The 26244-nt window shown below is 40.2% G+C and overlaps 1 protein-coding gene across 1 annotated transcript; it reads right to left on the reverse strand.

Annotated features, from left to right (window-relative positions):
* Positions 1-8135: 8135 nt before the first annotated feature.
* Positions 8136-23404, reverse strand: SINHCAF (SIN3-HDAC complex associated factor). The gene is made up of 6 exons (XM_040345748.1): positions 23208-23404; positions 17528-17672; positions 15137-15236; positions 12558-12669; positions 11494-11650; positions 8136-10057 (listed from the first exon to the last, which is right to left on the reverse strand). The coding sequence occupies exons 2-6, from the start codon at positions 17653-17655 to the stop codon at positions 9940-9942; spliced, it is 615 nt and encodes a 204-aa protein (XP_040201682.1). The 5' UTR covers positions 17656-17672; positions 23208-23404; the 3' UTR covers positions 8136-9939.
* Positions 23405-26244: the final 2840 nt, after the last annotated feature.

A 26244-nucleotide genomic window follows, 5' to 3' on the forward strand; every position in this document is an offset into this window, starting at 1 on the left:
TATAGCATAAAAAAAAACACAGGAGGTGACCAAATACCACCAAAGGAAAGCTCTATTTGCAGGAAAAAAAAAAGAACATCAATTTTATTTGGGTACAGCGTCTCACGACCGTGCAATTGTCAGTTAAAGTAACACAGTGCCGTATTGCAAAAAATGGCCTGGACAGTAAAGGGGGGGGGGGGGGGTAAACCTTCCAGAGGTGAAGTGGTTAAAAAGATAAAACTTTCTTTTGGTGGTATTTATTAACCGCTGAGATTTTTATTTTATATGAAGGGGAAAAAAAAGACCAAAAACATTTTAAAAAACAATTTCCCATTACTTTCTTGAGATAGATTCTAACATTTAAAAATGCCAGGACTGTAGTAACGCCCCTAAAACTACCCCTTTATGAAAAGTAGGCGCCCCAAGGTGACTGCAAAAATTGAAATGAAGAAACATGCTGGTATGGAGAAGTGTGGGTTTATGAAAAAATAAACATCCAGACTAACCTCTGTTCTGCAGCATCGGTGTGAAGCTGCAGCTGTCCCACATCAGTGCAGCGGAGAACTGAGCGATCGCATAACTGCTGTCTGCTTGGGGTGGAAAACAGTGACGATCAGTCACCTTTCTCTGTTCTGCTTCTCCTACACTCACTGGAGCGCCAAGCTGTGGAAGGGATGGGCACAGCTGGTTCTGCCAAAAGCAGAGAGGCGGAGCCAGCTGTCAATCTGTCAGCCGGGTGGATCCCAACAATATTGTCAGAATCCTTCCAGAGCACTGGAAACCCAACAATACAAGTGGCCACCTCAACACACATTATGTAGGCATGGTATACTGTTCTATTCACTAGGAAACTTGCCCTGAGAAATGCTATGCAGCCATTACCGCAAGATCAGCAGCACTCAGATGCAACAAAGGAAGGGATATTTTTTTTTTTAAATGGCTATTTTCAATACACATACAATCCCCCCCCCTCTTTATTGGAATGATGAGGGGTTATACGTTTTTTTTCAGGTTTTTATTGCTAGGATTCTTCAAGTAATGAGGAGCGCAATATCATTTGATGTGTAGTCTGAATGTATTTTTTATATTGTGTAGTATATTTATAATAAAAGAAATATAGAAGATGAGCATTTGCATAAAAAGCATTGGGGCAGGAGCTACATGCTGGCAGTTAGTCTGGTTGAAAAAAGACAAGTCCATCCAGTTCAACCGCCGCCACCTCTTCCATGCTTGGAACTGGCGGCTCCTTGTAGGTGCATTGTTTCATTTGTCATGACAGTATACTGGTATGTGGATGAAGCCTTTTAATGTGCTTTCTATATTATTAAATACATATTCGACACTATATGTGGTTGGGACTCATGCGGTGAGCGTCCCCCCCAGTATTGTATCAAGTAAACCAAGGGTGCCCAACCTTTTGAAGAGCGAGGGCCACTTAAGCGACTCGGTAACCGGTCACGGGCCACAATGAGAGGAGCGGGTGAATGAGATCCCACTCTGCTTAATAGAGCCCATTCTACTCGCAGCACACCAAACTCGCAGGTAATAGAAGTCTATGGTTCAGTGCAGGTAACCCACAGGTGCATTTCTCTGCACCTATGGATCAGTTTGAAAGCAGCCCAGTAACCACTGCATATGCTATATATATATATATATATATATATATATATATATATATATATATATATATATATAAAAATATACACACTGATATTAGTAATAAACGTACCTTTTAATAACAGCATTCTATTTTATTCCATCCCAGAGCAGGTCACGAGCTACATCAGAGGGCTCCGCGGGCCACTGGTTGGGCACCCCTGAAGTAAACCGTCTGACTGTCCCCAGTGGTGAGAAGTGGCACTACTGGTTGTCCCCCATTGTGAAAATGAAGCTGGTGGACGACGTGGAATCCAGTTGATACAAACATGAATGTTGATGCTTTCCTCTGGCAGCTTAAGACCCCTTTCACACTGAGGAGTTTTTCCCAGGCGGTACAGTGCCAAAAATAGCGCCTAAATACCACCCAAAAAACTCCTGCCCAGCCTTCTCAATGTGAAAGGCAGAGGAGCGGTATGTATACCGCTCCTTCCCATTTAAAACCATGGAAAACCACGGTAATACCACCCCCAATGCGCCTCTGCAGAGTCGCACTGCGGGCGGTATTAACCCTTCATCGGCCGCTAGTGGGGGTTAATACCGCACCTCTAACGGCCGAATCCCGCGGCAATTCCGACGGTATACCGCCTCCTGCCCCAGTATGAAAGGGGCCTTAGGCTGGCTATACAGGATACAATTTTCTTTAAACTATGTAGTGCAAGGGATACAATTGAAAATGTTGTTTAGTTTTGACCTCATATTATATGGTTTGTGGTAAAGCTAAAAGGAAAATTGTACAAGAAAATTGAACATGTATGGTCAGCCTTAGACTCCGTTCACATCTCCACGTTCCAAATTGCAGGCAGAATTGCTGAGATTCGCAATAGCAGCAAATCGTGGAATGCTGGTGCATTTCCAGCACGTTGCCCGTTGATTTTAGTAGCACCCCAAACGCAGCACAATTTTCCCACGATTCGTCAGGGGGACAATCACGGTAAAAACAGGCAAACAGTGTTAAGCCTCATACACATGGTACGATTGTTGGCCAATCGAGCATCTGTGTTTGGTGCCAGGATCTTGTCTTACATACCAATGTTACACAGTTGTTGTGCCACAAACACAACCATAGTGACATACTACGAGGAATTTCAGCTCAAGCACCACACTTTGGGCCCCTTCTGCCAATTTAGTGTTTGGTGGGCATTGATTCCGAGCTTGCGTGTTTGTACTTCGACATTTGTGTACTGACCATACGAAATTTACTAAATTGTCAAAGGCATACTAACAGTAAGAATTTAGGACAACAGTCTGTCAGACAATCCCCTTCCAACAATCATACCGTGTGTACAAGGCTTTAGGCTAGGTTCACACTGCTGCAAATTCACAAATCCCTGAAATCGCGGCCGCAAATGCCAGTCTATAGAGCCGAATTTGCATCGCACACGGATCAAACTCGCACAGGACCCTTTTTCCCCCCGCAGCTTAGATTCACACCGCACTAATGGAAAACAATGTTATTTTAATGACTTGCGAATTTGAACGATCGCAACGGCTCAAAATTCGCAGCAGTGTGAACCCAGCCTTAGAGAGGATTTCAATTAGTTGGTGGAAGACACTTTCACTGCGTGATATTAACCACTGCCTAATGCCGATATACGTCGGCAGAATGGCACAGGCACGTCGCCTTTAAGATTCCAGCCGCGGGTGGCGCACGCGACCAGGTCCGAAGCTCCGTGACCCGATCGCCGCCGGTGTCCCACGATCGGTCATAGGAGCTGAAGAACGTGAAAAAGGTGTCAAAATTTCACAGTCACGAGGGGAGGGGGGGGGTAGGGGTTAGCCAGTTTTGTTTGGGAGCCACATTGCACGACCGAGCAATTGTCAGTTTAACCACTTGCCGACTGTCGCATGTATATGTACGTCCACAGAATGGCACGTACAGGCATATGGGCATACATCTACGTCCCCGCCTTTCCGCGGGTCGGGGGTTCGACCAGTGTCCCCATTGGAAGATTTCCCCACCATTTCTTTTCTGGAGATAACCCAAAATTTGTTTGTTTTTTTACTGTCAAAGAGGATGACAAAAACAGGACAAAGAGGGTGAATCTCCCTAATGAGGCCAAAGACAGTGTTTTATTGCTAACAGGTGTTCTAATTCATCTCCACTCTATTCAAAACTAGAAAAAAAAAAAATACGTATTCACACACCTCATTAGGACCCTTGAAACCTCAAAAATGTAAAACAAGTGTAATACAACTTAATCACAGCTTATGGCAAGAGCACCATCGTGTGGTAAAAAATGGGTACTGCATATGGTCCAAGGACAAAGCCAAGACAGAATGAGGATAGCATTCCATGCAACAGATGTCACATTCATTTTCCATAACCGATAGTTAATGACCGATGCAGAACACATAAAAGGGAATTTCACACAGTAGACTGGGCAGATGTAAACACTAACTGAATGACATGGCGTTTCCCAAAGCACTGTCATAATAAAAACACCCCCCCTTTCTTGTCCTTTGCTTCTTCTCAGCACTACTGAACGCTTTGACATGTAATCCAGCTATAGCTGTATGGCATTTCTCAGTATTCACCAATAGTGGCCTGTGTAATGCATGTTGAAATTACTACTTGTAGACCCCATTCCATGCAAACGTTGGGCCAACACAGGATCAAAAACTGGGAGACAGAGGCACAACATTATCACCATACGAGGAAATAACTGTAGAAAACAGACTTTTTTTTTTTTTTTTTAATCGTGGTAATAAAAAGAGAAGCATAGTCCAGTATATGGAAACAAATACACATAAATGCTACAGAAGGATAATTATAAATACACATCACTTGGATATACAATATAGGCTTTCCAGTTTATCATATTTACAATAGCTGCCATAACTGTACAGATTATCTGAAGATGATACAATTATTTGATATTAGAATAAAATAAAAAAAGATATTAAAATAAAATAAGAGTTGTAGAAAGCTCGTTGATCAGCCACCCACATTTAATGTCTAGACAGCAGGAATGACAAGACCTGCATTGTCCACAGCTGCCAATTAAAAAATAAAATAACCGCATTCCATGGAAGGGGAAAGCTGATCGGCCATCTGAACACCACTTGTTGCTTATCCATATGAAGTGAAGATGTACAGAAAGTGTGCCAACAAAAAAGCTTGACAACCAATCAGCTTCCAGCTGTCATTACTACAACGCTAGTTTGAGAATTATACACTGGTTGCTGTGGGTATTCTATAATTCCCACAAAAACTCTTCAAACATTTGCTTTCATGAGGTCTTGCATTCATGAAGACCTACCTACCGATTTATCAACCTAATATGTCCCCTTATCGAGGTTGAGACGTTAAGATTCTATATGCTTGTTCAACCCCCAAAAAATGCATATAATAAATAGAATTATGAATTAGAACATTGGCACTCTAATATTTGTGATTGCTTAATGTAGGGTTAGAATGCCTCTCTTTGTTGTGGTAGTAACAGTGGAATATGCTGGGACTTATTTATCAAAAGAACATGGGGGGGGTCAACTGAGACAACAGAATCACAAAAAATAATCTGATTCAATGCATAATACAAGGGTCAAGGAAACCTTTTGAGAGAGATGCATGAGGGCTGCCATTATTAGTATTCTAGAACAGTGTTTCTCAACTCCAGTCCTCAAGGCGCCCCAACAGGTCATGTTTTCAGGATTTCCCTGCCTTGAGGACTGGAGTTGAGAAACCCTGTTCTAGAATGCTAGTTGTCTGGACCAGTGTTTTTCAACTCCAGTCCTCAAGGCGCCCCAACAGGTCATGTTTTCAGGCTTTCCATTATTTTGCACAGGTGATTTGATCAGTTTCACTGCCTTAGTAATTACAACAGCCATTTCATCTGAGGGAAATCCTGAAAACATGACCTGTCGGGGCGCCTTGAGGACTATAGTTGAGAAACACTGGTCTGGACAGTTCTGTAACCCACATGGTTCCATAAGGTTTGAGTCACTAACCTGGAAAGAGTCAGACATTCTAATTTGGATACCTGTTTCAGGTAAGAGACACAAAACAGGTGTGAATATATATATATATATATATATATATATATATATATATATATATATATATATATATATATATATATATATATATATATATATATATATATATATATATGTGTATTCTCACATGAAAAAAAATTGGACCATCTGACTGTACTGGATTAAAGGTTACTAGGCTATTTTTTGTTCTCCATTCATAAACATAGCTTGAATCAGGAACATACTGCATTATAGCCACTGGATGGAGCCAATGATCTTTACTGCATCCATAATGTGGTATTCTTATGACCGAACAACATTAAACCTGGAGCCTCGTAACACGCAATTGTGCCAGGATTCACACAGAATTAATGTACATGTAGTTTTACAGAATATCTCTGCAAATTTTTTTAATAAATACACCCTAAAGTATTGAAGCAAGAAGGTAAACAAGGCAGATCATGAAAATAGCATTTGCAGAATGAGATTTAGTACCAGATGCCTGCAGCTCTCACTCAAGGTTTCCCTTTTCTATGCGACTTATTTCACACATTTGATAATGAAAATGCAATAAAAGGGCTCCCTGAGAGGATCACCTTGAATATTCAACTCTCCCACTAATAGAACTGCAATTCTCCGCAGTAGTGAACAGAAACTGGCAACTGAAGACCTTGCAGAATCTGACACTTCTGGGAGTGTCAATCTCCTGGTCCCCTGCAGTGCTCTGTCCTTCAATCCAGCAGTCCATACATCACTTCTGCATCTTGTAGTGATGTATGGAGTCAAAAGGAATCGCACAGCATGGGCAAACCACCAGGAAATAAGACACTCGGAGAATGAAAAATCTGCAGAATCTTCAAGGTCACTATGATGAGGTCACTGATGCTTGAACATTAGTATTCCTGGCCATATATTTCAGGCATGAATTTTGCGCATAAAAGAAAAATTCTAACTCCTAGAATGTCGTTTGTTTTGTATGGAGGGGTACCCATACCTACATAAAATGGGGACAGTCCAAGCGGATTTCTGTCTTTTTTTTTTGACTGATCTATAAGCAGCACATTTTTACACGCCTGTGTGTACAGGCACATTAAATGCAGGCCAGGGTTTTCAATCAGGAAAAAAAAAAAAAGTCTTTAGGTCTCGAAATGCTGTGTTTTCAGGCAACAGTGTTCAAGAGGCCTAAAGCAACAGATTATCTTCACTTCTATGGCACACTCGGCAGTATAGGAGAGCATTCAATGCCTTTTTTGAAGAACTTTAAAGGCACTCATGTTTGGGCCGATTACTGAAATGCTCAACAAAAGAAACTGGATTGAATGTCCATAGAAGGCTGGTGAGAACCGTCACCTACAATTGTTTGGGCTCAGGCTCTTTCTAGGTAATGCAACCAATAAAAAGGTCCATTTTAATATTTAAAATATACAAACTCATAGCAAAATAAAAAGGAGAATACACAAATCTGATCAGCATTAGATTACTTTTTGTGGTATGCAACATTGTAATTTATTGCTCCTGTACAAAAACAAACCATGTTCTGCGCATTAAATGTTTTGTAGTGTAATTATACATATTATACATATATTACATATATTGTTACCACAAACCATATTTACACAACTGATTGCATGTGACCCTGCCATGGCAAGTCAATCCTGTACTCAAAGAAATACAACAGCTGCTGTTACTGTTCTCCTTTTAAAAATGGCAATTGCCTGGCTGTCAGAGTGAATGATTGTATTGTATTGGAATGACAGACAGAAAACGATTTGCTTCAGTAGAGTTCAGCAATGTCAGCCTTCATACTACCTTACCATTACAGTCTTAGTGTCGAGTGACCTTAACAGTCTGCCTGAGGATTGACAGGTCTAAAAAAACATATTTAAATTTTTAAACCGAGGAAATGTTTTATTTATATTATAAAAACACGTTTGTACTAGCGGGCTCCATAATTCAATAAAGCCATTTCTGTATATGGTTAGCCAAATTGCTGCTGTATAGTCTATCCCAAAGGAAACCTATAACTATCAGTTATTGATGGATTGCTACTAAAAACGTAGTTATTGTTACTAAACCCACAACAGTAAAAATCAGTAAATATGTGCAGTAAAGCATTCTTGTTATATTCCCTGCAGAACCCAAGATGTTAATCTTCCACATTGTGTAAAAAGGCTGTTTGATCCGGTCTTCTCCAATCCTCCTTTTACTGTCCCCAATTCCATCTCCCGATAGTACAGAGCATTGGAGGCACTCTGTACATGCTCAGTTTAGCATGTATTGCTAGGAGAGGTTTTTGTTTTTTGGAAGGGTGCATGTGATCAGCACAGGGCCAATCAGCACTGTTTCAGAGAGGGTCAGGGTTAATGCAGCCTAATAGAATAAAAGCTCCTCCAAGCTTTAACCAGTGCTCGGCCAGACACTGATAGAAGTCATAAGACTGCTGGTGAGAAAAGGTCTTTAGCAGTTTATATTTACTAAAATAATTGCATTTCCATGTTTTGTGTACTGTGGGAGACCAAATATAGTGAATGCAGAGTCCTGGGTTTAGTAACACTTTAAGTGATTTTAGTTGTGAACTAGTAAACATTGCCAGTGCAGATTAGGCATTAGCCTTGATCAGTCTGCTTCTGAAAGCACAATACCTCTTCTGGGTAGAATGACACCTAGGGTCTTTCAATCTACCTTCTAAAAAATGCACTCCCTGCAGTATTCTGCTAGTAAAATGACATCCAACAAATCATTCAATCTCTCAGCAGCAAATAGATTTAATCACCCATAGCCCTTGCCTTAAAAGGTGACCTATACCTACAGAAATATGTAGGCTGCCATTGTTGATCTAAAAAAAAAAGCTAGTTGCCTGGCAGTCTCGCCATCCTATGCTTCGTTACCAGCTGAAAAAAGAATGCAGATCGGGCACATCAGAACTACTACTTTGCATACTTGTTCCAGGTCAATGGAAGGCAGAGGCAGTTTATTTTCTGGTCACATAAATATGAATTATATGACATTATCTTACAATTGTAAATAAAAGTCAAAATGGTACAAAAAAAAAAAAAAAAAAAAACACTTTATATATTCCCTTTATACAGCATTTGCTAACAAAACCAATAATAAAAAAGGATTCTCCCTGGAAAAAATTTAACAAAAATAAAAAATTCAGACAGCATTGCCTTTTAGCTTAACACAAGTAACATTTCCCCAGCCATTGGTGAGGAAGGAGTTGATCTTTGCAGAATCTGATGGATCCATAGGTCATCTTTCCTATGCATGAAGAATCTGGTTCTTTAGCTCCATAAAGCTTTTCCACCACAAAAGCAAATCCAATTACTTCTGTGTCCAACAAGGACTGAAGACATCAAATTAAAAACCGATTGGCTTTTTGATGCCATAAAGGTAAAAAGAACCAATTGTAGATCATTTTAGCTTTTAACACTGAGGCAAAATGTACATGAAGTCCTAAATATAAAAAAAATACGAAAGTGGCAAAAGACAGCATGGATAGCTGGTAAGTTCAAGACTGCATAGTGGCAAAATCCAGGGAGGCAAGGCACTGAGAAGCCAACCTGAGAGGTTAATGAACAAAAAAAGTGTAGGTGCCCATGGGCAAGTCACGTCCATAAGCTTTCCTGCATGGTCCAGCACTAACCCGTAACTGCATCCAAATCTATAAAGTCTCTTAAGAAAAAATTCCTTGGCAGTCTTCCCATACCAGAAAATCTGTGGTATAATCCAAAAGGAAGAGTGGCAAATCCTCCTTTAGTCTAGTCAACTGTGCCGAAAACGTACCTCAGTTTAGCCCAACTAACACCAAACTGAATCAAAACACAAGCTTTCCTACAGTCAAGCTATGTGCACCAGAACTGCTGGTATCCACGCAACAACCTTTACAAGTCAAACTATGATGTCACATCCCTTCTCCCTTGACAGCATTGTGGAAGGGGGTGAAAGGGTGGGGGTTTACCCCAGCCAAATCTGTACCAGTTTTCGTTGAAAGTGAAAAAGAAAAAAAACCCCACCACAAACACTGTATATATAAAAAGTAAATATGCATAAATTTACCATGTATGTACACAAGTTGCATTTCATATTTCTGAACCGACGTGCAAAATAAAATAAAAATTCTGCAAGTTCTTGCAAACTTTCAAAAAAGGTGGCATGAGCCCAACTAATTCATATACATCATCTAGATTGTTAAATATCTTCATATCTACATAAAACGGTCATAAAAAAAGAAAAAATAATATTATACGTATATAAAAAAAAGTGGGGCTTAAAAAATAAAAAAGAGGGAGAAGTTCTTTGTCAAGTGCCCACTGGGTCTCCTCAACTGGTTGTGGTCACCTCTGTCTTTTTATTGCTGCAACAAGGCTTGTACTGCTGAGCATCGATGAGGATTTCACCATAGCGTCCTTCGTAAATTATTCCACAGCAAACCTTTTGCCTAAAAAAAAATTAAACAGAATTAACGAGGGGAAAAAAAAAAAAAAAATAGTACAGGACAAGTTGACGAAGAATCTGCACAGTTAAGCCTCTTGCACACAATGAGAATATTAGACGAATGATTGCCCCTTTTTTTTGCATGCTAGCCTCGTGTTGAAAATGAAGAGGTTAGTGAATTTACAAAAACTATCGTACAACTTTGGAAGTGATGTAATGTGTTGTATTTGTACAATAACGTATTCATCCGTTTCAGAGCATGCGTGGTCTTGCCCTTACGATTGTCAAATAATGCATCAATTACATAAAAATTGTACGAGAATCTTTTTGGGGTTTGTCCCTTCGGCTCTCGAAAGCGGTGTATGAACGATCAGATTAACAAATCGGTATTAGTCTGATTTTCTAATTACGTGTACTAGGCTTCTTTACACTATATGGCCTTAAGCAGGGATCCTCAAACTACGGCCCTCCAGCTGTTGCGGAACATCAAATCCCATGAGGCATTGCAAAACTCTTGACATTCACAGACATCACTAGGCATGATGGGAATTGTAGTTCCTGAACAACTGGAGGGCCGTAGTTTGAAGACCCATGGCCTAAATGTTGTAGACATCCCAACAAATCATACTTTTGGATATGGAATGTTTTGACAGCCCATTCCATAACCATGGACATCTTAGCCAAAAGAGCGCTTGTGAGGTCAGGTACTGATGTTGCACAAGACGATCTGGCTTTTAATTGGCTTCCTATTCATCCCAAATGCGTTTAGAGTTACGGAACTTGAGTTCCTCCACACCAAACTGGTCAACCCATGTCTTAATGGAGCCGACTTGGTACACAGGAGCACAGTGATGCTGGAACAGAAGAGATTCTTCCCCAAACTTACCACAGGGCTGGGGGGGGGGACACGGTCTAAAAGGTCTTTGCATGCTGTAGATATTAAACCAAAACACCCTCACTGGAAATACCCAACCTCAATTATTTAGAGGTGTCCACATAATTTTGAGCATATAAGGGTGCAATGATCAAGAGCACACAAACCTTTGGCCATAGAGTGTATACGCATGCAACAAAAGGTGCATTGTACACAGCTTTGGAGGACTACAAGGAACAGCAAGGTATATTCAGACAGTGACTGACCTACACCCAATTTTAATAAGCGAATAGTTTAACTTCACAGCTGCTCAGGAGTTATAGGTAGGATAGTGAACATTGGTGTGCAGTAACACGATACTTGTGTTAATTACTGAATGCATTGTCACAGGAGGAAGAGAAACTTGTGTAATACAGATCTGGATGAATGAAGAGTTCTTTTTAAAATAGAACTAATTGTGTAACCCATCAGTTTGAGTGCTGTCTGAATATCCTACATGCAATAAAAAAAAAAAAAAAAAAAAAAAAAAAAAGGGGGGGGGGGTTCCTTTTTAGAGAACATAGTACCTTTTCCAGTAGGTTGGATCCAAAAAGGAGAAGGAGGAGGAGCCCCGGCTTGGTGCGGTTCTTCTTATTTCTACATCCGTGTCTGTGTCGGAGTGGTTACTGCAGGATGAGGAATGTGTCGGTGAAGCACTAGAAGCTGTACTGTGCGCACCAGAATCTGCAGAAACATTGACATTTATTAAATCGGGACGATCAATCAGTTTGTGACATTTAAGTCAAAGTCCAAAACTCCTCTCCCCCACCTTTCAATTAATGATCAAGTCACATCCATTAAAAACGGTTAAAGCCAAACAAACAAACAAAAAAAAAAAAAAAAAAAAAAAAAAAGGGAGGGAGAAGGACTGGGCCAATAAAGGATTTTCCAAGACCAGAAATGAAGGCAAACCTCCCCAACAGGACGCTTAAAGCTGAACTCCAGCTCTCCCTTCAGTCTTGCACAGATGTAAAGGTTCCTCTCCTGTAATGTAATTGCTTAAGACCCCTTTCACACTAAGGAGTTTTTCCAGGCGGTACAGCGCTAAAAATAGCGCCTAAATACCGCCTGAAAAACTCCTGCCCAGCCTTCTCAATGTGAAAGCCCGAGGGCTTTCACACTGAGGCGAAGCGCTGGCAGGAGAGAGAGAAGAAAAAAAAAAAAAAAAAAAATATCTCCAGCAAGCAGCATCTTTGGAGCGGTATGTATACCGCTCCTTCCCATTTAAAACAATGGAAAACCGCAGTAATACCGCCCGCAATGCGCCTCTGCAGAGGCGCATTGCAGGCGGTATTAACCCTTTATTGGTTGCTAGCGAGGGTTAATACCGCCCCGCTAGCGGCCGAATCACGCGGCAATTACCGCCACCGGCTGTGCATTAGAAGCTACAGAAAAAAGCACAGGGACCCAGTGAGGAGATCACGTGTCCTAAAATAAGGTAGGCAATGAAAACAAACGTTTTATACAAAACCTTTATAAAACAGGTTGAGGAGGGAAAAAGAGAAACTAAAATATAAAGTGGAAAACATTTTAGCCTCAAGGGTTAAGACTAGGGGGAGAAAGCCTCACGCCACACACAAGCACAACTTACAATGGCCTGAAAGGTTTTTATCAATTTGGTTCCTTCTAGCAGCCAAACGCCTAATTGCTTTGGGTCTGATTCGCAGCGCTTTCAAGTTCGGTCCCCCACGAGCATCTACTACCTGTTGACAAAACAGAGTTGGGAGGGTGAGCCGTAAAGTAATAAATAAAAAAATAAAAAAAACAGACCCACCTTCAAGCCCCAACTGCCACAGCACCCATCACTGTCAATTTACTGACAAATATTACTATTGGAAAAAGGTGGATTGGGCTCCCCCAAAACGTTGACATTAAATAAACTACAAAAATTAAATAAAATACGTTGAGAAATTTTCCTGCTGCAAGTCTCACTGAGAGCACATGCTGCTGGCTTCATATTTTTATAATCCATTAGATAAGAAATTAAAAATAAATAAAAAAAACACGATAAGTAATAGTTATAATAGTAATATTAAATACTAGTGGAAGTAGTATTAAGAATAAATCGAGTAACAGAATAGTAATAATGAGAAGAATACTAGTAGGATGAGTAATAGTTAGAATAGGATAATAGTTATATTGGAATGATTAACATAATAATAACAGTTGTTATATTAGAATAATAGTTATATTAGAATAATAAATAATAATAAGTTATTAGAATAGTTATATTGGAATAATAAGTTATTAGAATAAGAAATAAGTTATATTAGAATAATAATAATAATAATAATAGAAGAAGAAGTTATATTATTCTTCTAATAACTATTATTCTAATATAATTATTAGAATAATAAGTTATATTAGAAGAATAGAATAGTTATATTAGAATAAATAATAATAAATAATAATAATAATAATAATAATAATAATGTATTAGAATAATAAATAGTTATATTAGAATAATTATATTAGAATAATAAATTAGAATAATAAGTTATTAGAATAATAATAAGTTATATTAGAATAATAATAAATAATAATAAGTTATTAGAATAATAGTTATATTGGAATAATAAGTTATTCGAATAATAATAAGTTATATTAGAATAATAATAATAAGTTATATTAGAATAATAAGTTATATTAGAATAATAAATATTAATAAGTTATATTAGAATAATATTAATAAGTTATTAGAATAATAGTTATATTGGAATAATAAGTTATATTAGAATAATAAATATTAATAAGTTATATTAGAATAATAATATTAATAAGTTATGAGAATAATAGTTATATTGGAATAATAAGTTATTAGAATAATAATAAGTTATATTAGAAGAATGATGATAATAATAATAGTTATTAGAATAGTTATATTGGAAGAATAAGTTATTAGAATAATAATAATAAGTTATATTAGAATTATATTAGAATAATAAATAAGTTATTAGAATAATAGTTATATTGGAATAATAAGTTATATTAGAATAATATTAATAAGTTATATTAGAATAATAAATATTAATAAGTTATATTAGAATAATAATATTAATAAGTTATGAGAATAATAGTTATATTGGAATAATAATAAGTTATTAGAATAATAATAGTTATATTAGAATAATAGTTATATTAGAATAAGTTATTAGAATAATAAAAAGTTATATTAGAAGAATAATGATGATAATAATAATAGTTATTAGAATAATAATAAGTTATTAGAACAGTTATATTGGAATAATAAGTTATTAGAATAATAATAAGTTATATTAGAATAATAATAAATAATAAGTTATTAGAATAGTTATTTTAGAATAATAAGTTATTAGAATAATAATAATAATAATAATAATAGTTATATTAGAATAAATAAAATAATAATAAATAATAATAGTTATATTAGAATAAATAAGTTATATTAGAATAATAATAATAAATAATAATAGTTATATTAGAATAAATAAGTTATATTAGAATAATAATAAATAATAATAGTTATATTAGAATAATAAGTTATTAGAATAATAAATAATTAGTTATATTAGAATAATAATAAATAATAAGTTATATTAGAATAATAATATTAGAATAAATAATAAGTTATTAGAATAATAGTTATTTTAGAATAATAAGTTATTAGAATAATAATAATAATAATAATAATAGTTATATTAGAATAATAAATAATAAGTTATATTAGAATAATAATAATAAAGTTATATTAGAATAATAAATAATAATAGTTATATTAGAATAAAAAGTTATTAGAATAAATAGTTATATTAGAATAATAAATAATAATAAGTTATTAGAATAATAATAAGTTATATTAGAATTATATTAGAATAATAAATAAGTTATTAGAATAAGTTATTTTAGAATAAGTTATTAGAATAATAATAGTTATATTAGAATAAATAAGTTATATTAGAATAATAAATAATAAGTTATTAGAATAATAATAAATAATAGTTAATAATAATATTTATATTAGAATAATAATAGTTTGTCTTGACATTAGTCTTGTTTGTATAATCCTAAATAATGCATACAAATTATACAATCAGTTTTTATTGCCAATTTAAGAACAGTTTCGGCGCTTAGTGGACAAGACCTGCTGGCAGTGGCGCACACCGAGCACCATCGGTGAAACCTATAACTTACATGATTCCAGTTCTTTTTTGAGTCAGATGGAAGCTTTTTCCATCTCTTCACCAAAAGCACGCAGGCGTTGCAGATATCCCCTGTGCGTCTTTCATGCAATCTACAAAACAGAGCAGAAATGTGCATTTAAATATTTTATTTTTTAAACCTTATGCAATAATTTGTGCTTGGAATTGGGGATTATCCCACTGATGGAAGGAGTTGGGAACCCCTAACCTGCCTGACTGATGGCACTTCACTGACAATGTGTCAGAATTCACCAGCTCAGGAGGTGGAGAATCGGGAAGTGAAGATTTGACCTTCTCGATCAGACTCCCCTCCCTAAGACAGTAACTATGTCCCCCTGCCATGTTATGTATATACAGCATCTCACAAAAGTGAGTACACCCCCTTACATTTTTTGCAAATATGTTATTATATCTTTTCATGTGACAACACTGAAGAAACGACACTTTGCTACAATGTAAAGTAGTGAGTGTACAGCTTGTATAACAGTAAATCTGCTGTCCCCTCAAAATAACTCACAGCCATTAATGTCTAAACCACTGGCAAAAAAAGCAAGTACGCTCCTAAGTGAAAATGTCCAAATTGGGTGAGGACTACAGTCTAGCATTGTGAGAGTGTCATGGTCTGGGGCTGCACGAGTGCTGCCGGCACTGGGGAGCTACAGTTCATTGATGGAACCATGAATGCCAACTGTGACATACTGAAACAGAGCATGATCCTCTCCTTTCAGAGACGGGGGCCGCAAGGCAGTATTACAACATAATGACCCCCAAGACTACCTCTTCCTTTCTAAAGAAGCTAGACCTAAACCATATTGGGCATCCTCAAATAGAAGGTGGAGGAGCGCAAGGTCTCCAATATCCACCAGCTCTTTGATGACATCATTGAGGAGAACTCCAATGGCAACCTGTGAAGCTCTGGAGAACTCCGCACCCAATAGGGTTAAGGCAGGGCTGGAAAATAATGGTGGCCACACAAAATAGTGACACTTTGGGCTCAATTTGGACATTTTCACTTAGGGGTGTACTCACTTTTTGTTGCCAGCGGTTTAGACATTAATGGCTGTGTGTTGAGTTATTTTGAGGGGATAGCAAATTTACACTGTTATACGAGCTGTACACTCACTACTTTACATTATTGCAAAGTGAAATTTCTTCAGTGTTGTCACATGAAGATATAAAAAAAAATATTTACAAAAATGTGAGGGGTGTACTCATTTTTGTGAGATACTGTGCGATAGTGTGTGGACCAAGTTTTTTAACTTCACAAAAGGAGAAGCGATTTACACTACTTCATAAACAGGCAGACAGAGGAGAATGCTCTCCACTGTAAATGCCGGGGAATGGAGCAGTGACCATTTTCCACGGCTTCATAAACAGACACCAAAGCCAGAAGAGAAGGAATGAAGGTATAATGTGGGGTTGATATATGATAGGCAAATAGACTGAACTCACTCCAGAGCAGGGGTGTCACGCTCATTCAATTGTACGCCACATCAGCATTACAGCTGCCCATAAAGGGCCAGGGACGATATAGTATTTATCCAGCCCCCGCAAAATAGGTGCAGGAACTCAACAACGCTCGGGGCACGCTATGTGCAGAGTTCAAGGTTCACCATTTTCTTGGCAAAGTGAAGCTTCACCTCATTTACCAAGATCTGGAGCAACTGCACAGTCTTATTTGCTTTAGTAAAACCAACCCCTGTGCCTCTTGACTAGGTTTGAGGTTTAAAGTGGAGTTCCACCCATAAATAGAACATTACATCAGTAGTTTTAAAAAAAATTCATTAGTCCTTTAAGAAAAAAAATCTTTTTTTTAAGATGCCTTCAAAGTGTTGTTGCTAGGCAGAATAGTTAATCTTCCCTCTTCTTGCACCTAGGTGCTTAATGCTTCCTAACCTACACCGCACAGACTCCTGGGAATGTAGTGGGTGTAACTTTCCAGGAGTCTGTGCACTCCCCAGTCTCGAAGAATCATGTGACTTGGACAGTACAGGTGCTGAACCTGATCTGAAACCTATTACACTGCTTGTGCAGCACTGAGCATGTGCGAGATCTGCAAGGCTGAAATCCAGGAAGTCATACAGTCTGGCTTCAAGATGCCCACATCTAAGATGGCCCCAGTCAATTTCTATTTTATAAAGTGTCTAAATGCTGTAACAACCTAACAAAACAGACCTTCGTTTACAGACTAACTTTACTAGAATACATTAAGCTTGTGTATTACAGGGGTATTTATATTTAAAAAGTGAAATTGTGGCCGGAACTCCGCTTTAAATCTGACAATCGGGTATTCATCGAGGTGATGTTTTATGTAGGTTCTCATTATTACAACTCCAAGTAGATTATACAGAGGAAGCACAGAAAACTCCGCCAACATTCTTACCCAAAACAGGTCTGAAAGTCGCCCTCATATCGGATGCTGTCTGTAAAGCGACTGCTGGAAGATTTGGCTTTGCAGATACAGCAGCCTCTGGAGCTCCTGTAAGTTTTTGGCTTATAAAATCCAATCATTTTTCAACTGAATCAATCTGAAAAGAATAAAAAAGAGAATGCATCAGTCTGGAAATACAGAACATTATTAAAGGATACATTTGTGGCTACTAAATAACCTTTAAGTTTGTTGAGTTTTTATGACTGTACCCCCTTTTCTTCCACTGCAGAGAAGTAATACAGAATCTACGAAGGTAGACAGATGGCAAGATTTGGATTTATTTTGGGGTGTATAATGGGGGGGGGGGGGGGGCATAGAACTGCTGACATTTTAAATGTTAGTTTGGTCAACTTGTAGATCGCATTACATTTTAATATATTTGACATCCTTAAAAAAAAAAAAAAAAAGGGGGAGTGGAACTATAATGCACAGACTAAAAACTTCAGATCGTAATAAAAAAAAGCCTCCATTCTGATTGGCTGGGCTATTACAGCCTTTCCCATATACAATTCGCACACTGTTTCTGGCACTTCTAAAACATCACACAATGAAAACATGAAGCCACAAAAGCCGTTCAGACTCTGGATGGCATCATAAGAACAGATCAAAGCCTTGCTCATTGTACAAAACATCCTCCATGGGATCAAAGACGCCTCAAAGCTGCAAGTTTGCATGAGCTAGCGTGCAATAAAGAGCACCAGTTGCCTACATAAAATGATGGTCACTGATCTAATTTTTTAGCTGTCTGATGCTTAACGTTTTGTTTTGGCTAGAAAGGGGAACCTCTAAGGCACAGGTGTCAAACCAGGCTCACAGGCAGATTCTGGCCCTCCAGGCCATTTCATGTGGCCCTCGCATCTCTCCTGCAGCTGCAGGAGAGCTCCAGCCCTCCTCTGGTCCTCCTCCAGACCCCCAATTTCTGCTTTCAAGCAATGCATCCAGCTTCTTCCCAGCAGCAGTGGCTTTTGACATCTAATGTAAGGGGGAGGCACTGATCATCTAATCTTACAGATACAACTGGCCCCTTTGAGAACAATCATAATGCTGATGCGGCCCACGATGAAATGGAGTTCGGAAACCGCTGCGCTAAGGTTTTTATTGTTCATTGACCCCGTTGAGATTTCAGTTCACTTCCTGTTTTGGTGACCACACAGTAAGTGAAGGGGGATTATTAAAAACAGCTATATGGCCTCTAAATTTGAATGACTGGGATTGACATTCTACCAAAGTTCTGCCTGAATAGTGCTCCTCCCGCAAAAGTATGAGCCGTGTTTTTTGGGTACCAGTACCACCATCTGCATTATTAATGTTGGGGGGCCGTCACTTCAAGCAAAACCAACAGGCCCAGCATTCCCAGCCATACCGACATAGCTTCTTTGATGTCAAGTCACACAGAACATGCACCGTCAACCAAATATTGCCATGTTTTTGTTAAAGAATTAAGGGACATGGGATTAAAAAGTGTCACTAAACCCTCTTTAAAAACTATTATTAAATGGTGTATTACATGCTGTTCATACTCTGTCACTAGGAGATTCATTTCCTGCAAAAAACCTGCTTGATCCTGCTGCTCTCTGTCTCCACCTGCTGGCCATGTCCCCAATTCAGCTAGGGATTTTGCAGCTGTGGTAGCAAATCTGCATATACTCCGTTTTCAGTGTGTTTCTATGCAGAGCATTTCCTCCCTATCTCAGCTGAGCAACCCATTTGACTATAGCGACACACATGTGGGCATATACACATGTCCACTAACCAGCTAAATGCAATGGGGCAGGATATTAAAAGGTAGATTAATGGTGGCTTCAAATCCCTCCTATTCTAAGACACAGACTAGAGGGGAGTGACTGAGAAATCTGCCCACACCATGCCATTGCCAAAAAACAATGGTTTGATATCAAATACACAGAATTAAAGTCATTGTAAAGTTTTCCCCCCGCAAAGAGCATTGGCCATGAACTTGTCTTGCATAAATACAGCACACAAAATACGTGAAATTTCAGCTCTTGAGCACCACCCTTTGGGTACCTTTTGCTAATGTCGTGTTTGGTGAGCACTGATGCCTGAGCATGCATGTTTGTCCTTTGGACTTGTGATGGACATGTGTACATGCGATAGGAAAATCTGACAACCGTTGTCCACGGAAAATGTATTAGCCTGCCATCCAACATTTGTCAGCGGAAAGTTGGACAACAATTGTGAGCATACAAACGGTCGAATTTTAGGCCAACAGTCTGTCACACAATTCCTGTCCGTAAATCCGATCATCTCTGTGCTGGGACTTCTACTTGTTTGCCACTACCATCAGCTGATACAACAATGTTCCTCTCCTTGGATTGGATGTGTGGGTACCATATACAACATGATCATGAACAAAAATTGTTTCTGGACAGCCCCACTCTGAACAAGTTGTTGCCCTTATTAAAAAAAAAAAAGAAAAAAAAAGGAGGACAGCACTACAAGTCACAGCAACATAAAATAAAACCCGACTAAAAACCGTCATAGCTATGACTAAGCACTAGTTTCAGTGCATAACTAGATTACCATGCACAATTCCAGCACATGGATAAAAGTTATACACCACTCGTCTATCCCCCAGGTCCACCAATTTGGGGGGCCACTGGGCATGCCTAGGGCAAGGGGAGTAACATCTTAATAGGAGTGTACAAGTGTGAGGGTTCCTCAATCCTTCCCTGGTTGAGAATTGCTGAAGAGGAGGATTCAGGTCTGAAGAGCTTCAAATCATTTGATTTGTTAAAGCGGAGCTCCACCCTAAAGTGGAACTTCCGCTCGTCTGAACCCCCCCCCCCCCTCATATTTGGCACCTTTCAGGGGGGGTGCAGATACCCGTCTAGGACAGGCATTTGCACCCACTTCCAGGAATACACTCTGCTGTGACCCTGCGGGCAGTATGCCCCCCCCCCCACGTTATGTTCTGGTTAACACTCTGCTCCCAGAACACAGCGGGAACCAGCAAGGACGGCGCAGCGTGACTTGCGCATGCGCACTAGGGAACCGGGCAGTGAAGCCGCAACGCTTCACTTCCCGATTCCCTCACCGAGGATGGCGGTGGGGGCAGCCAAGAGATTGCTCGTCTTCTGCTGCCGACAACGCTGGACTCCAGGACAGTGAGTTACCTAGAATTAAAGGTCAGCAGCTGCAGTATTTGTAGCTGCTGGCTTTTAATATTTTTAACGGCAGAGCTCCGCTTTAAAAATGATAACCGTTGGCTAAAAAGTTGAACAAAAAATATAAAACACTTTGGTTAACCTATGACAACGGTCCATCAGACCGTTCTCATCGGATGGACTGATCGTGTGTACAAGGCCTCAGGAGGAGTCGGTTAAAATGGAGCAGTGCAGCGCCAGATTAGCCCAGCAAAGAAGAAAGGCAAACTTTGAATTACAATCATATAAATTTTCTTAGTGTAATGGATGGAGCATACAAATGGTTGGATTTTCCGACAACAGCCAGTCATCACACAATTCCCATTGGATAATCCGATTGTGTGTAGGAGGCTTTAGAATGTAAGCTCGATTGCGCTTGTATTGAATTTTACCTGTACTGTCTGCCCTAAGGTTGTAAGGTGCAGTGCAAACTATTGGCACTATATAAACCCTATATAATAATAATAATAATAATAATAATAATAATGCCCATTTTATTTTAAAAAAGGCTTACAGCATCTTACTGTGCAAAAAAAAAAAACACAATGCTGCTAGTGGATCTAAAAGATTGTGAATTGTGCCTTACACATCCTGGATCTATAGTGTTCTCATTTTGCATGCATGAACTCAAGTTCTTTGGAAAAGCCTAAAATGGAACTTCACTCTCCCAAACCACATTGATCATCTTTCATTTCTTTAGCTACTTCCTAGTTCCTTGCCTAGGCAAATGTCACATTCTGGGGGTCTTCAGGAGAGGTTTTCTCAGCCAAGCACATCCTCCTGCATGCATGTTTGAGATAAGGGCAGATGGATTCCAAAAAATACTGCATGATGCTACCTGTCCTTAGCCAAAATGGTGACGAGCAGGATTGCTAATGGGTGTTTTTCCCCCGAGTGAGGTCTCAACAAAATAAAGTATGGAGACATGGATAGATGTGGGGTTTACTTTGATTATTAAAAATTAACTAAATGGCACCTTTGGTTTGTGGTGTTTAGATGCAGCAATTCTGCTTTCAGAAGGGGGGGGTGGTTCCCCCCAAAAAAGATCCAAGAGGTAAAAAAAAAAAAAAAAAAAAAAAAAAGAGAGAGAGAAGAAAATAAATGGGGGGGGGGGGGACAGTACTAGACTAAAAGGTGAGAAGGTGGGCTTAACCAAGTATTTAGTTCATGCTCACTGAGTTCTGCAACAAAATAAAAAAAGAAGTGCATACAAGTGAATCTCACTGATGACAGGTTCTCTTTAAGCCCTGGATGGCGATCTGCTCACAGACTAGAGGGGCTCTAGGAAAGGTGGGGGGCAGACAGCAGGGGTCATCTCAGGTAAGGCTGGTAACGGCTATATAAACACGCTGACAACAAGCAATGGACAGAAGCCCCTCCTGAGCAATCAGCGTGTCTTTGTTATGCCTACGTGCAGAATCCCCAACCAGTCACCCCGACCACCCACTGATCGTCCTCCACACCTCCCCCCACCCTCCGATCCCTACACATCCCACCACCACCCAGCGATCCCTACACAATACAGCACGTGCTGACAGCACTTCACACCGATCCCAACACACAAACACTACAACAACCAGCAGGCACGATACAAAGTCCCAGCAGAACCCCGAGCCCATCACCAATGTGCGATCACAGGGGTGTGTGTGTGTGTGTGGCCATCACAATCCAAGGCCTCTGCAAAGCCGTACAATGAAAGTTGCAATGCACGATGACATGAGGCAGATACTGGGGGGTCCAGCAAGCCCGACAATTGCTACAATCCCCTCCAGCTCAACATTTACCAAGTTGCGATCTTTGATCAGATAAAGGTGGCATTGGTATATTGCAATCAGGGGTCACCCTGCAGATATTGGGGTGCCCGTCCTCTAAGATTGCTGCATCCTCCTCTTCTATGGAGATGCAACAGCGGACAGTCCCAGTAAAGGTGGCAACGGGTGGGCAGAGGACAGAACAATCAGATTAAGGTGGCATCTTCTACTGGCAGCCAATCAGGGGGCGTCCTACCAACCCCCTGATATTGGGGGTCCAGTGACCCCCTAAAATCCACATACACCCCTCCACCGTCATCGGTAAGCCCAGTCACTTTATAAGTTACAATGAAGGATCAGACAAAGGTGACACCAATGATGGGGTTCAGCCTGTAAATAATGGGGTGCCCCCCACAGGTAGCATTGCACATGGTGCCAAGAGCTGTGAGTACAGGACCCCCCCCCCCCTTACACAGACATGAGGCTGGGCGATGACACGGAACAATGGAGGGACAGGCAGCCTGACACATGGCACTGCCACCCCCCGGAGGAGCCCCGAGCCCCCCTGTACATACCCCCCAAATGTGTACACACACTGGACTGACAAGTGTCCGGACACCTCCGACCACCCCACAGTGCACAACACTCACCCCACACACATAGACACCCCCTGGTACCATGCCAAGCTCACCCCCCTCCGCTCCCCCGGCCTCTTACCTCAACTTGTCTCCGGTGTCCCGTACACGAGGGGGTGTTGCAGAAAAAAAAAAATCTCTAAAACTCTCCCGGGTCACCTCTCACGAGTGTCTAGTGCGCAGGCGCCTTTCCCACGCTCTTATTCTCTTGAATCGAGCTCATTAGCATGGCTGCGTGACGTCACCTTCCTGCTTCTCCATTGTCCTTTTAAGAAAGCTGAGAAAGGCGGGAAAAGGAGAGAGGCGAGAGACTTGTCATTGCTTTACCGTGGGATGGGGAGGGGCCACAGCCAAGAGGAGAGGGAGGGGCCAGCTTTGGAAAAGTCACAACAAAGGCTGTGGTTGGTCCAGGCTGTGCAGTAGTAGTGTGGCAGTCCATTGATGAGCTATAGGGGTCGCAATGGAGACTCCGCCCATTCTCCAAAGGGGAAGTGCGGCTGATAGAGAATGGTTGTCAATGAGACCCAACTCCCCATCCTCAGCCAGACTGTACAGGATAGGCTTTACTTTAACATCCAGCGCTGGAGTATGCAGATCACAGCGAATCACGTGCTCTGCAGCTCATCCATTCAGAAAACATCTTGCATTCATTTCAATGAACGTGTGGCATTCTCATAGCTCCCAACTGTCCCTAATTTCAATGGAAAGTCCCTCTGTCCCTCATTTCTCCTTATTTGTCCCTCATTTTGGTCTGATCTATATAGTTGTATATAACATGCATACCTCCCAACATTTTTAAATGGGAATGAGAGACACCTACCAGCAAATATATGTTGGCATTTTCATGCCCCCCCCCGCCACACCTCCTTAACCACTTAGCCCCCGGACAATATTGCTGGTCAAAGACCAGAGCACTTTTTGCGATTCGGCACTGCGTCGCTTTAACTGACAATTGCGTGGTCGTGCGACGTGGCTCCCAAACAAAATTGGTGTCCTTTTTTTCCCACAAATAGAGCTTTCTTTTGGTGGTATTTGATCACCTCTGCGGTTTTTAGTTTTTGTGCTATAAACAAAAATAGAGCAACAATTTTGAAAGAATTTAATACTTTTTGCTGTAATAAATATCCCCCAAAAAAGATGTAATTTTTTTTAGGCCGATACATATTCTTCTACATATTTTTCGTAAAAAAAAAAAAGCAATAAGCGTTTATTGATTGGTTTGCGCAAAAGTTATAGCGTTTACAAAATAGGGGATAGTTTTATGGCATTTTTATTAATATTTTTTTTTTACTAGTAATGGCGGCGATCAGCGATTTTTATCGGTACTGCGACCTTATGGCGGACACTTTGGAACACTTTTGACACATTTTTGGGACCATTGGCATTTTTATAGCGATCAGTGCTATGAAAACGCATGGGATTACTATAAAAATGCCACTGGCAGTAAAGGGGATAACACTAGGGGGCGAGCAAGGGGTTAATCATGTTCCCTGTGTGTGTTCTAACTGAAGGGGGGTGGGACTGACAGATCGCTCTTCATACATTGTATGAACAGACGATAGGTAATTTCCCCCCCTGAAAGTACCGGAAGCTGTGTGTTTACACACACAGCTCCCGGTTCTCGCTCTGTAACGAGCGATCGCGGGTGCCCGGCGGTGATCACACCCGCCGGGATCAGGGACGAGCGGGGGGCGCACGCCCCTAGTGGCCGCTTCGCGAGGTCACGTATAGCTACGTGCTCTCGCGCAGGGGAGCCGACCTGACCCCGTATAACTGCGGCGGCTGGTCGGTTGAAGAATTACCCAAAAAAGAGGTTAATTATATCCACAAGTGCTTTTTTTTTTACCACTACTATTCCTTTATATTGGCTTTTAAAATGTACAAATGCAGCAATTTAGAATTTGCAAGAAAGGTTTATCACTGGGAAACACTTTTTAAAGATAATATTATTTTTTATTTTTATTATTATTGTATATTTTCTATACAACTATACAGATCAGACCAAAACGAGGGACACATGAGGAGGAACGAGGGACATTTCTCCAAATCGGGGACAGGTGGGGGCCATGAAAATGCATTATTTATCCTTCTAAAAGTTTTTCCCAGTGCTAAACCTTTCATCCAATTTCTAAATGGCTGCATTTATACACTTTAAAAGCCAATATAAAGGAATAATAGTGGGAAAAATAAAGCACTTGTGGGTTTAACTAAAAATTATTTTGTACAATTCTCCTTTAAGGGGGTGTGGCAGGGTGTGTGTCCTATGCCTACATACATTTGCCAATAGGTGTCCCTCACTCCCATCTCAGAAAGTTGGGAGGTATGCATTCTGTGACTGGAGGAGGGGAGTGGGTGATGCACTGCCACAGGGCATACTGCAGTGTACATCTGTGTGATGCCCATGTTTACCCACATAAGGATGCACAGGTGTTCTGTGCAACACACATGCAGGCCAATTGGGAACGCAGCAACTGCACCGACAAAGCTGCGGCTACAAATGTGTGATCTGTGGGGGTGCACATCCTTGGGTGCAGACAGTGTACATTGGGGCCATGCACCCACACAGCTGTCCAATTGGGAGCAACGGCTGGGTCTGTGACCCAATGACACGAATGGGATGCATGGAGCAACCTGTGCATTCCCATACAGGTAAACACGCCCTCAATCAGGTGTATGGCTGTGATTGAGGCCTTAAGAATGCAAGAGGAGTCACTGAATAAGTAATCATTGAGATCTCTGTTCTCCATCATAACGTAGTAGTCACACATTGATTAGTGTTCACTTCATAGCATAAAGGAAAATGAGGGTGAAGGAAGCTCGTTTGGGTTTAATTATTTTCTATATAAATTCTTCATGGTCCACAGGTGGGACTGCGCTCTCTGCCTTCTTACTTGGTGCTACAATGGGGGAGATTTACTAAACCTGTGGCACACAGAATCTGATACAGCTGTGCAGAGTAACCAATCAGCTTTGAACTTCAGCCTGTTCAGTGAGACCCCTTTCACACTGAGGAGTTTTTCAGGCGGTACAGCGCTAAAAATAGCGCTGCTATACCGCCTGAAAAACTCCTGCCAAGCAACCTCAATATGAAAGCCGGAGGGCTTTCACACTGAGGCGAT

The sequence above is a fragment of the Rana temporaria genome, chromosome 3, assembly GCF_905171775.1.
Source record: "Rana temporaria chromosome 3, aRanTem1.1, whole genome shotgun sequence".
Classification (NCBI taxonomy): domain Eukaryota; kingdom Metazoa; phylum Chordata; class Amphibia; order Anura; family Ranidae; genus Rana; species Rana temporaria.